The 12,827-nt window shown below is 41.1% G+C and overlaps 1 protein-coding gene across 1 annotated transcript in view; it reads left to right on the forward strand.

The window, feature by feature from the left end:
* MAP1LC3A (microtubule associated protein 1 light chain 3 alpha) overlaps positions 1-11,097 on the forward strand; it is a 52,203-nt gene extending 41,106 nt beyond the window's left edge. The window contains exon 4 of the mRNA XM_063960234.1: positions 10,039-11,097. Within this exon, the coding sequence (XP_063816304.1) occupies positions 10,039-10,198 (160 nt within the window). The 3' untranslated portion in view covers positions 10,199-11,097. The remainder of the gene's footprint in view (positions 1-10,038) is intronic.
* Positions 11,098-12,827: the final 1,730 nt, after the last annotated feature.

Below are 12,827 nucleotides of genomic sequence, written 5' to 3' on the forward strand. Positions count from 1 at the left end.
ACGGATGTCTCACCCATGCACAGGGTGATAACAAGCGGCTTCTCAACTACCTATCCCGTGCAGTAAGAGATCACTACGTCTCAGTGAGTAACAGCAATCGGTTGGTTTATTATTCACATTTTGCTCCAAGGAAACAGTATTTAAATCTGGACACCTCTATGGTCATAGACGCTTATTACATCATTTTGCAGGATTTCATTTCCATTTGAACTGTTTGATATGGAATTAATGTGAGAGATTAACCCTATCCTACAGAGACGGGCTCTCCCGTATTTCAGCGTCCCTTTCACATATTAACACATCTTATGTGTGTATTAGAGGCTTATAATACCTCAGTTATATGCTCTATGTATTGTTGTGGTCTTTTAATGAGTCTGTTATTGTTTTTATGTCAATAAATTGTTTTTTATCAACATCATTGGTACTGTGCGCCTACTTGGTGGTTTGCTCTAAATCGAATTTCTTGCCTTATGTTCCCTCACAGCCTAAGAAAGCGCCTCATTATCAAATGCAGTCCTTTCGTTCGAATAAAAGCAAAAAAGTACGTGGATCGTCCTTTCTTGCCAGAGGTAAGGGCAGAGGAAAAATGCTGCACACAGCTAGTTCCCAGGAACAGAAGTCCTCCCCGGCCTCTGCAAAATTCACTGCATGACGCTGGGGCTCCCCTGAGGGAGTCCGCTCCAGTGGGGGCACGTCTACGACTTTTCAGCCACATCTGGGTTCTCTCACAGGTGGATCCTTGGGCAATAGAAATTGTTTCTCAGGGATACAAGCTGGAATTCGAAGAGGTACCCCCTCGCCGGTTTTTCAAATCGGCTCTGCCAGCTTCTCCCTCAGAGAGGGAGTTAGTGTTTAAATGCAATTCAAAAATTGTATCTTCAACAGGTGGTGGTCAAGGTTCCCCTACTGCAACAGGGGAGGGGATATTACTCAACCCTGTTTGTGGTCCCGGACGGTTCGTTCAGACCCATTTTGAATTTAAAATCCCTGAACCTATACTTGAAAAAGTTCAAGTTCAAGATGGAATCGCTCAGAGCGGTCATCGCCAGCCTGGAAAGGGGGGATTTTATGGTTTCCCTAGACATAAAGGATGCGTACCTTCGTATTCCAATATTTCCACCTCATCAGGCGTTCCTGAGATTTGCTGTACAGGATTGTCATTACCAATTTCAGACGTTGCCGTTTGGGCTTTCCACGGCCCCGAGGATTTTCACCAAGGTACTGGCGGAAATTATGGTGCTCCTGCGCAAGCGAGGTGTCACAATTATCCCATACTTGGACGATCTCCTCATAAAAGCGAGATCTCGGGAGAAGTTACTGGATAGCGTGTCACTTTCATTGAAGGTGTTACAGCAACACGGCTGGATTCTCAATATCCCGAAGTCGCAGCTGGTTCCTAAGACGCGTCTGACCTTCTTGGGCTTGATTCTGGACACAGACCAGAAAAGGGTTTTTCTTCCGACGGAAAAAGCTCAGGAACTCATGACTCTGGTCAGGAACCTATTGAAGCCAAAACAGGTGTCAGTGCATCACTGCACTCGAGTCCTGGGGAAAATGGTGGCATCATATGAAGCCATTCCCTTCGGCAGGTTCCATGCGAGAACCTTCCAATGGGACCTGCTGGACAAGTGGTCCGGGTCACATCTATATATGGAGAGAAGTAGTCTTCCACCTGCGCCAGCCAAAGACTGCAGCTAGATTATGTTTCTGAGCTCACCTAGCCCATATACAAATAGATAAAAACAACAATGAAACAAAACCACAGCGCTGTCAATATAGATCGTGATTCTTCTTGTCTGTAGCGGCTATCCAAAAGGTAATCAAACAACCCTGGGGTATCTTCACTCCACAAAATAGAGAGGTTGAACCCAAAAAGAGGAAGACACGAGGTTAGTGGAAGACAACCGTTACCACCAGTATATGGTGGGATAAAGGTATTCTCTTTGGGCACTGACCTTAGAAAGGTGCCCTATATGCACAAAAAGGTTTCTTTTACAGGTTTGTCGCACACACCTCCTCCTCTCATATAGTTTCAACAAGGCAAAGATGACCTGTCAAGCACTGACCTTCAATGAGTGCCCTATATGCATTGAAAGGTATCTTTGTCCACCGTTTTCAACGTATTTCCTTTAGCTCCAAATGTGTAGCCAATATACGATCACCCACAATGAACTGACCTTTTAGAAATTCCCTATGTTCACATAAAGGTTTCTTTTTTGTGCTGGAATCCGAAATTCATGTAGGGATAGCTTCATTGACTTATATAGTCACGATCCTCAAATATTGACCCAAAAAATTGTAAAAGTGGAAAACAATTTATTGGTACAAAAGGACCATAAAACAAATATGGACAAATACATAAAAAGCCTTTTGACTAGAAGCACCGCCACCGGCTGAACAGGTAGGGACGATAGATGTGATTTCGCCTATATCCGGATAAGCAAATATGCCATAGGCATCATACTATACCCGACAGCCAATGGAGATGTCTCTTAGTCTGGAGGCCACAGCACACTGACGCGTTTCGGATCCTTGTCCTTTTTCAAAGTGTGCCTACTGATCATCTGGAGGCTATATTTATACCCCCTTAGTTCCGGTCACATGATACAGGTCAAACAGATGAATAAAACCTCTTAGTTTACATAAAAATGATATAACAAATCAAAAACATGATAAAACACTCCTAAAAAGACATTAAAAATCCCTTGAATTCCCATTATATAATGTAATAACGTGTATTGAGAAAAACAGACGTCATCAAAAAGCGCATATTTCAAATATCATTGAACTGGACCACATACTGTCCGGAGGATCTTATATTATTCCTTTGAACACCAATATAAATAATCGTAATTGTAAAAAACTCATAAAAAAGAGTCCGTGTGTACATAGAGTATTACATCCGGTGTTTGGCCCGCACGCCATCCAAGTTGCTGGAACGCTTCGTCTATGACGACTTCCGGTAAAGCGTTGTTTCCACCGGAAGAGATTCTACTCTGTGTCCCAGTTGGTTTTGACAACAATACGTTGCTAGGCAGTGACGGGACGACTAGTTACATTCTCCATTTGTGTTCATATACATATCGTGATCCTCTTGTCAACCCAACATGGAATTTTTATGAAAGCCACCATAAAATCCATTCTCCGATACTCAAAAAAGAGAAAGAATATATGTTAGGATGGAATACTCCTTTCTTACATATCTTTTTACAGAAACCATTTGAGTTCAAATTCGGCATTTAACCCCTTCGGTACCATTGTTTTCAATTTGTATATATTGCGCATCTCTGCCTTAGCCAAATCCTCTTCCCTTGTATCAGTACGCCAATTGGATCTAATATTTTGTATACCACAAAAAAATACCAGATCCTTTATATTACATGCATGGACATCTTTGAAATGGGAAGACACATTATGTGTTGGTAAACCTTTTCGTATGTTTCTAACATGTTCAGCTAGACGTTCTTTTAGTTTACGTTTGGTCTTCCCGACATATTGTCGTCCACAACTGCATTCTAATATATATACAACCCATTGACTATGACAAGTAATAAAGTCTTTTATTTCATATACCTTATTAGTCTGATTAGACTTATATTCAATAATTTTGGATTTATCATATTTACAGGCTTTGCACATACTACATGTGCCACACCTGTAAAAACCTTTAGAGGTAATTCTCCCTGTATTGATGTTAACAGGGGCTACACTTTTTACCAAATTATTTTTAAGATTTTTTGCTCTCCGATAAATAAATTTCGGTCGCCCTGATATATGTTCTTTTAAAACTGGGTCTTTGGTGAGTACTCCCCAATGTTTTTTAAAGATAGTTTCTACTTGTTTATATTGACTATTAAAGCCCATAATGACAGCTACATCATTAGGCTTTTCCTTGTTTTTATTTACCTTAGAGGAAAGCAGTTGATTTCGATCTAAAGTGAGGCAAGATTGGCGGGTCTGTTCAATATGATCTGGATTAAACCCCTTAGCAATGAAGTTTTTCTTTAATAAGTCTGATTGACATAAATAGGTCTCCTTCTTAGTGCAATTACGTCTTATACGTTGAAATTGACTGGTTGGGATGCTTTTTAGCCAGTTCTTATGATGATTGCTTTCATAATGTATAAAAGAATTGCAGTCAGTCGGTTTAGTGAAATTCTTAGTTAAGAGTCTCCCTTCTTCTGCATATATTGTTAAATCTAAAAAATTTACTTGAGAATCACTTATATCAAATGAAAAAACAATATTACACTCATTTCTATTTAGTTCATTGCAGAAGATATCCAAGGACTGCCGATCACCCTTCCACATAAACAGCACATCGTCTATGTAGCGGTGCCAGGACACCAGGCCCGCGCCCAGGGAGAGATGTTGCCAGATGTTAAGCTCCTCCCAAAATGCCATAAACAAGTTGGCATAACTGGGCGCGACCCTGGTGCCCATGGCAGTCCCTTTCAATTGTAAATAGAACGAATCCTCAAATTTAAAAAAAATGTAAAAAATTATTATTCTCATTTTGAATAATAATTTTTTTAAATTTGAGGATTCGTTCTATTTACAATTGAAAGGGACTGCCATGGGCACCAGGGTCGCGCCCAGTTATGCCAACTTGTTTATGGCATTTTGGGAGGAGCTTAACATCTGGCAACATCTCTCCCTGGGCGCGGGCCTGGTGTCCTGGCACCGCTACATAGACGATGTGCTGTTTATGTGGAAGGGTGATCGGCAGTCCTTGGATATCTTCTGCAATGAACTAAATAGAAATGAGTGTAATATTGTTTTTTCATTTGATATAAGTGATTCTCAAGTAAATTTTTTAGATTTAACAATATATGCAGAAGAAGGGAGACTCTTAACTGAGAATTTCACTAAACCGACTGACTGCAATTCTTTTATACATTATGAAAGCAATCATCATAAGAACTGGCTAAAAAGCATCCCAACCAGTCAATTTCAACGTATAAGACGTAATTGCACTAAGAAGGAGACCTATTTATGTCAATCAGACTTATTAAAGAAAAACTTCATTGCTAAGGGGTTTAATCCAGATCATATTGAACAGACCCGCCAATCTTGCCTCACTTTAGATCGAAATCAACTGCTTTCCTCTAAGGTAAATAAAAACAAGGAAAAGCCTAATGATGTAGCTGTCATTATGGGCTTTAATAGTCAATATAAACAAGTAGAAACTATCTTTAAAAAACATTGGGGAGTACTCACCAAAGACCCAGTTTTAAAAGAACATATATCAGGGCGACCGAAATTTATTTATCGGAGAGCAAAAAATCTTAAAAATAATTTGGTAAAAAGTGTAGCCCCTGTTAACATCAATACAGGGAGAATTACCTCTAAAGGTTTTTACAGGTGTGGCACATGTAGTATGTGCAAAGCCTGTAAATATGATAAATCCAAAATTATTGAATATAAGTCTAATCAGACTAATAAGGTATATGAAATAAAAGACTTTATTACTTGTCATAGTCAATGGGTTGTATATATATTAGAATGCAGTTGTGGACGACAATATGTCGGGAAGACCAAACGTAAACTAAAAGAACGTCTAGCTGAACATGTTAGAAACATACGAAAAGGTTTACCAACACATAATGTGTCTTCCCATTTCAAAGATGTCCATGCATGTAATATAAAGGATCTGGTATTTTTTTGTGGTATACAAAATATTAGATCCAATTGGCGTACTGATACAAGGGAAGAGGATTTGGCTAAGGCAGAGATGCGCAATATATACAAATTGAAAACAATGGTACCGAAGGGGTTAAATGCCGAATTTGAACTCAAATAGTTTCTGTAAAAAGATATGTAAGAAAGGAGTATTCCATCCTAACATATATTCTTTCTCTTTTTTGAGTATCGGAGAATGGATTTTATGGTGGCTTTCATAAAAATTCCATGTTGGGTTGACAAGAGGATCACGATATGTATATGAACACCAATGGAGAATGTAACTAGACGTCCCGTCACTGCCTAGCAACGTATTGTTGTCAAAACCAACTGGGACACAGAGTAGAATCTCTTCCGGTGGAAACAACGCTTTACCGGAAGTCGTCATAGACGAAGCGTTCCAGCAACTTGGATGGCGTGCGGGCCAAACACCGGATGTAATACTCTATGTACACACGGACTCTTTTTTATGAGTTTTTTACAATTACGATTATTTATATTGGTGTTCAAAGGAATAATATAAGATCCTCCGGACAGTATGTGGTCCAGTTCAATGATATTTGAAATATGCGCTTTTTGATGACGTCTGTTTTTCTCAATACACGTTATTACATTATATAATGGGAATTCAAGGGATTTTTAATGTCTTTTTAGGAGTGTTTTATCATGTTTTTGATTTGTTATATCATTTTTATGTAAACTAAGAGGTTTTATTCATCTGTTTGACCTGTATCATGTGACCGGAACTAAGGGGGTATAAATATAGCCTCCAGATGATCAGTAGGCACACTTTGAAAAAGGACAAGGATCCGAAACGCGTCAGTGTGCTGTGGCCTCCAGACTAAGAGACATCTCCATTGGCTGTCGGGTATAGTATGATGCCTATGGCATATTTGCTTATCCGGATATAGGCGAAATCACATCTATCGTCCCTACCTGTTCAGCCGGTGGCGGTGCTTCTAGTCAAAAGGCTTTTTATGTATTTGTCCATATTTGTTTTATGGTCCTTTTGTACCAATAAATTGTTTTCCACTTTTACAATTTTTTGGGTCAATATTTGAGGATCGTGACTATATAAGTCAATGAAGCTATCCCTACATGAATTTCGGATTCCAGCACAAAAAAGAAACCTTTATGTGAACATAGGGAATTTCTAAAAGGTCAGTTCATTGTGGGTGATCGTATATTGGCTACACATTTGGAGCTAAAGGAAATACGTTGAAAACGGTGGACAAAGATACCTTTCAATGCATATAGGGCACTCATTGAAGGTCAGTGCTTGACAGGTCATCTTTGCCTTGTTGAAACTATATGAGAGGAGGAGGTGTGTGCGACAAACCTGTAAAAGAAACCTTTTTGTGCATATAGGGCACCTTTCTAAGGTCAGTGCCCAAAGAGAATACCTTTATCCCACCATATACTGGTGGTAACGGTTGTCTTCCACTAACCTCGTGTCTTCCTCTTTTTGGGTTCAACCTCTCTATTTTGTGGAGTGAAGATACCCCAGGGTTGTTTGATTACCTTTTGGATAGCCGCTACAGACAAGAAGAATCACGATCTATATTGACAGCGATGTGGTTTTGTTTCATTGTTGTTTTTATCCACATCTACATATGCATCGGCGGATCACCCTGTCCCCCAGAGCCAGGGTATCTCTCCTATGGTGGCTGCAGAGTGCTTACCTCCTAGAGGGCCACAGGTTCGGCATTCAGGACTGGATCCTGGTGACCACGGACGCAAGCCTCCGAGGTTGGGGAGCAGTCACACAGGGAAGACATTTCCAAGGTCTTTGGTCAAGTCTAGAGACTTGTCTCCACATTAACGTCCTGGAGTTGAGGGCCATATACAACGCCCTACGTCAAGCGGAGGCATTACATCGCGACAAACCAGTTCTGATTCAGTCAGACAATGTCACCGCAGTGGCTCATGTAATCCGCCAAGGCGGCACAAGGAGCAGGGTGGCAATGGCGGAAGCCACCAGGATTCTTCGCTGGGCGGAGAATCATGTAAGCGCACTGTCAGCAGTGTTCATTCCGGGAGTGGACAATTGGGAAGCAGACTTCCTCAGCAGATACGATCTGCATCCGGGAGAGTGGGGGCGTCATCAGGAAGTCTTCGAGCAGATCGCAAGTCGGTCCCATCTCAACAAAAAGCTAAAAAGGTATTGCGCCAGGTCAAGAGATCCTCAGGCGGTAGCTGTGGACGCCCTGGTGACACCGTGGGTGTACCGGTCGGTCTATGTATTTCCTCCTCTTCCTCTCATACCCAAGGTGTTGAGAATAATAAGACAAAGAGGAGCGAGAACAATCCTCATTGTTCCAGATTGGCCACGAAGGACCTGGTATCCGGAGCTGCAGGAGTTGCTCATAGAAGATCCGTGGCCTCTTCCTCTAAGACAGGACCTGCTGCAACAGGGGCCCTGTCTGTTCCAAGACTTACCGCGGCTGCGTTTGACGGCATGGCGGTTGAACGCCGGATTCTAGCGAAAAAAGGTATTCTGGATGAGGTCATTCCTACACTAATAAAGGCTAGGAAGGACGTGACATCAAAACATTATCACCGAATATGGCGAAAATATGTTTCTTGGTGTGAGGCCAGGAATGCTCCTACGGAAGAATTCCAGCTGGGCCGTCTCCTTCACTTCCTACAAACTGGAGTGAATTTGGGCCTAAAATTAGGCTCCATTAAGGTTCAGATTTCGGCCCTATCCATTTTCTTTCAGAAGGAATTGGCCTCTCTTCCTGAAGTACAGACGTTTGTGAAGGGAGTACTGCATATTCAGCCTCCTTTTGTACCTCCGGTGGCGCCTTGGGACCTTAACGTGGTGGTAAGTTTCCTTAAGTCACATTGGTTTGAACCACTCAAAACAGTGGAGTTAAAATATCTCACTTGGAAGGTGGTCATGTTGTTAGCCTTAGCTTCGGCTAGGCGAGTTTTGGAATTAGCGGCTTTATCACATAAAAGCCCCTATCTGGTTTTTCATATGGATAGGGCGGAATTGCGGACTCGTCCTCAATTCCTACCTAAAGTGGTCTCATCCTTTCATATGAACAAGTCTATTGTCGTGCCTGTGGTTACACGTGACTTGGAGGATTCCGAGTCCCTTGATGTGGTCAGGGCTTTGAAGATTTACGTGGTCAGAACGGCTAGGATCAGAAAAACAGAGGCACTGTTTGTCCTGTATGCAGCCAACAAGGTTGGCGGCCCGGCTTCAAAGCAGACTATTGCTCGCTGGATCTGTAACACGATTCAGCAGGCGCATTCTACGGCAGGATTGCCGTTACCAAAATCGGTTAAGGCCCATTCCACTAGGAAGGTGGGCTCTTCTTGGGCGGCTGCCCGAGGGGTCTCGGCACTACAGCTGTGCCGAGCTGCTACTTGGTCGGGGTCAAACACCTTTGCAAAGTTCTATAAGTTTGATACCCTGGCTGAGGAGGACCTCCTGTTTGCTCAATCGGTGCTGCAGAGTCATCCGCACTCTCCCGCCCGTTTGGGAGCTTTGGTATAATCCCCATGGTCCTTATGGAGTCCCAGCATCCTCTAGGACGTTAGAGAAAATAAGATTTTATACCTACCGGTAAATCTTTTTCTCGTAGTCCGTAGAGGATGCTGGGCGCCCGTCCCAAGTGCGGACTACTTCTGCAAGGCTTGTATATAGTTATTGCGTACATAAGGGTTATGTTATAGTTTCATCGGTGGTGGACCGAGGCTATGTTGGTTTTTCATACTGTTAACTAGTTAACAAGTTATACGGTGTGTTTGGTGTGACTTGTATGAATCTTGCCCTTGGATTACCTAAAATCCTTTCCTTGTACTGTCCGTCTCCTCTGGGCACAGTTTCTCTAACTGAGGTCTGGAGGAGGGGCATAGAGGGAGGAGCCAGTGCACACCCAGAGCCTAAAGTCTTTCTTAAAGTGCCCATGTCTCCTGCGGAGCCCGTCTATCCCGATGGTCCTTACGGAGTCCCAGCATCCTCTACGGACTACGAGAAAAAGATTTACCGGTAGGTTTAAAATCTTATTTTTCCATGTATACTGCCCTGTGAAACTCATGGTATCTCCACATTTCCTTTTGAGAAGGTTTGATAGATCTATCCCCTTTATCATCTATCTATTAATCTTTAAAAAAAAATATATAAATTCAAAAGCACACGGATGCTTGTGTACACACAACAACAGTTAATCTGCAGTTGTCAAATCTATTAATCTTCTCCTTTTACCTGATCTGACACAGGATACTGATGTGCTTAGAGTGTGCACCTGCATTTTCTTTTTTTTCTGTGTGGCACTACAAGTCTCAGCAAGGTAACACCTCTTGTGTTTTTTAAATACTGTTATATTATTGATCTTTCCCTAGGCGTCGACTGCAGCTAAACCCGACACAAGCCTTTTTCTTGTTGGTGAACCAAAGGAGCATGGTTAGCGTGTCATCTGCCATCCTGGACATATACGAGCAAGAGAAAGATGAAGACGGTTTCCTGTATATGGTGTATGCCTCACAGGAAACCTTTGGCTAATGAAGATACTCCATTGCTCAGTATGTACTCGCATATGCTAACAAATATGTGTATGAAAACAAGACACCTGTTGATACTGACATTAATGTTTGCACACATTTTCTATTCTCTAGGTTGACACACATACAAGTTGTTGCACATGCATTCCACTTGAATTTGCACACCCTTGTGTGCAGTTTGTTCCCCATGCATAATGTCTTGCAGCAACATACTGTACACCTCCTGAAACACAAGCTCTCATAATCACCTTCGTCCTCTGCTTTCACACAATCAACTTACTGCTGTTACACGCAAACCTTTTTTGTCCATTATCAAGACACTGCAGGGACTCAGAATAATAGCAAATGCTCAACCTGTTTTGTGCAACCAGAATTTTTTTCTCGGGATTATTCATTCATATACAAACGTACACCATGTGTCTTGTGGATTTGACATGACAACCTTGCTGACTTTTCCCGCCATTTTATCATGCATTTTAGAAGCCACCAATCAGTTGGCTTTATAAACCGGAACTCACCTTGGTGTACAGTAGAACCTTTCTGTGGAAATGTTTTTAGAAAATATGGCAGTATATATTGAGAGGAAACGTCAGTAGCAATTCAGAGTGACACCTATTTGTTTTTCTATTTTAAGTAGCTGCTTGTTGGCCAAATCTGCATTGAATTTATGTGGTAAAAAAAAAAATGAAGTACAAATCTTTTAGGTGCAAATTGATAATAGTTTTGTACAAGTTCATACCTTTTGTCTGTCTTGTTAAAATGTATTGATTTCATGCTTGAATATATTAGTGCTTTTAACCCTTTTTTTCTCAGACCCCCTGACCCGAGTTCTAATATATTTAGGACAAAAAAAAATGTCCTGAAAATGTAACCAGCCGCCCTTCTGAAAAACTCTCAAAATGTAAAAAAAAGTGTATAAAACCTGATGTGTATATAAAGATGGATATTCCACGTGTATAAAGATAAATAAAATTTAAAAAAAAGTGGCGTTCAGCTTGCTTCTTTGTATAAAAAAGAAAAAAACTGCGCTAGTCACAGTTTCAACTAGACATTTTGAGTACAGTATATACATTTAGGTCTAAGTTTCAGATGTAGAGTGTATCTGTCAGCACACGTAATAACTAAAATGAAATTGCGTTCTGAAAGTGCAACCTGTCAAATCACACAAGCCTGTAATACATACTTGCCGACCTGGCTGCATCCTCTTCCTGGAGGGGGCAGCCCGATAGGCGTATAGGTTGGTGGGCTGAAGGGGGTGGGGCCTTGAGGACACGTCATTGTGGCTCCGCCCCCTGCTCTATGTTGTGGGGGTGAGCCACGATGACACAATTTGCGTCATTGGCCCCTTCCACTAAAAGCAGAAGGGGGTGCATCTAAATCCGGGACACTTGCCTGCCTTTCTGGGGGGGCCGGGAGGGTCACCCAATTTTCCTGGAGCCTCCCAGCTGTTCCGGGAGAGTAGCCAAGTCTGCTGTAATAGCATGTGATGTCACTGGTTGTTAGTGAATTGATATTCTGCATTCCCATTCATTTAGGTTCTGCCCACAAAAGGGTTAGTTTAATTGTCACACTTTATCACTGTTTCAGTTTACAAGATACTAGTTACTATAGTATACTAAGCTATTCAGGACCAAGCTTTGTTGCATTGATGTTTCTAATGAGATAATCTACATTTTTATGAATATTTAGTTTAGTTCACAATATGGCTACCTGGTTCTTTGCAAGTATGTGATGGAAAACCTTTTTAGTCATGTGCCCAAAAAATGATATTGAGCAGAATGTATAAAATTAGAAATGAAGTAAAATTTTAGCTTATTTGTGGGAAAAATTGTAAATGATTTATATGAAATGTATTTATTGTTTGTACAATCATTTTTGCTGCACATTTGATATCCTCATATGAAATAAGGCCAGTATAAACATATGCAATTAGGGCAGGCAAATGATCATATTATTTGTATGTAAGTATTATCTGTAAGGGGGATAAAAAAAAGGAAATCAACAAACGTAGAACAACAATACATGAGCGCAACATGTACATTTTCAAACCCATTATGCTAAACTAGCTTTAAAACACTGCATAATTGTAAAGCATACTCACCGTGAAGGCAGACACTTTGTGGTCTCCTACCCACGGAACATTCATGTTGATTATTTGGTCAGCACACAAAATGGGTGCCTCTAATGTATTTCTGTTGATTTTGTAAAAGCCCCCATAGGGAGAGTCCACTCAGAAATTGTTAACTGTGTTTTCATATGAAAGCTCTAATCCTTGACTTGCCATGTAATTCTGCTTGCAGCAATCTATGCTACTGCACTTACACTTTGTGCTTTTAACCTCTTTTGCATGATACATATCATGCTTCAAGAAAGATAATAAAATGAATACACTAATAGGGAGAAGAATCACTGTTATTAAATTATTTGCTCTTGGTATATAAAGCACTGTATTACTTATTATCATAGTCCCTTATATGCCAGTTTAAGGAAATGTAGCACTGGCCTTGCGAGCCAAGTAATTCTCCACACTGTGATTAGTTTCTGGGCACCAATTTACCATTCTGTGAGGCAGAGGACCGTCCTTGGCACCACTGTAGTAGGGATGGATGTATAATTGTCACCAGCATACC

This window comes from Pseudophryne corroboree, chromosome 3, assembly GCF_028390025.1.
Source record: "Pseudophryne corroboree isolate aPseCor3 chromosome 3, aPseCor3.hap2, whole genome shotgun sequence".
NCBI lineage: Eukaryota > Metazoa > Chordata > Amphibia > Anura > Myobatrachidae > Pseudophryne > Pseudophryne corroboree.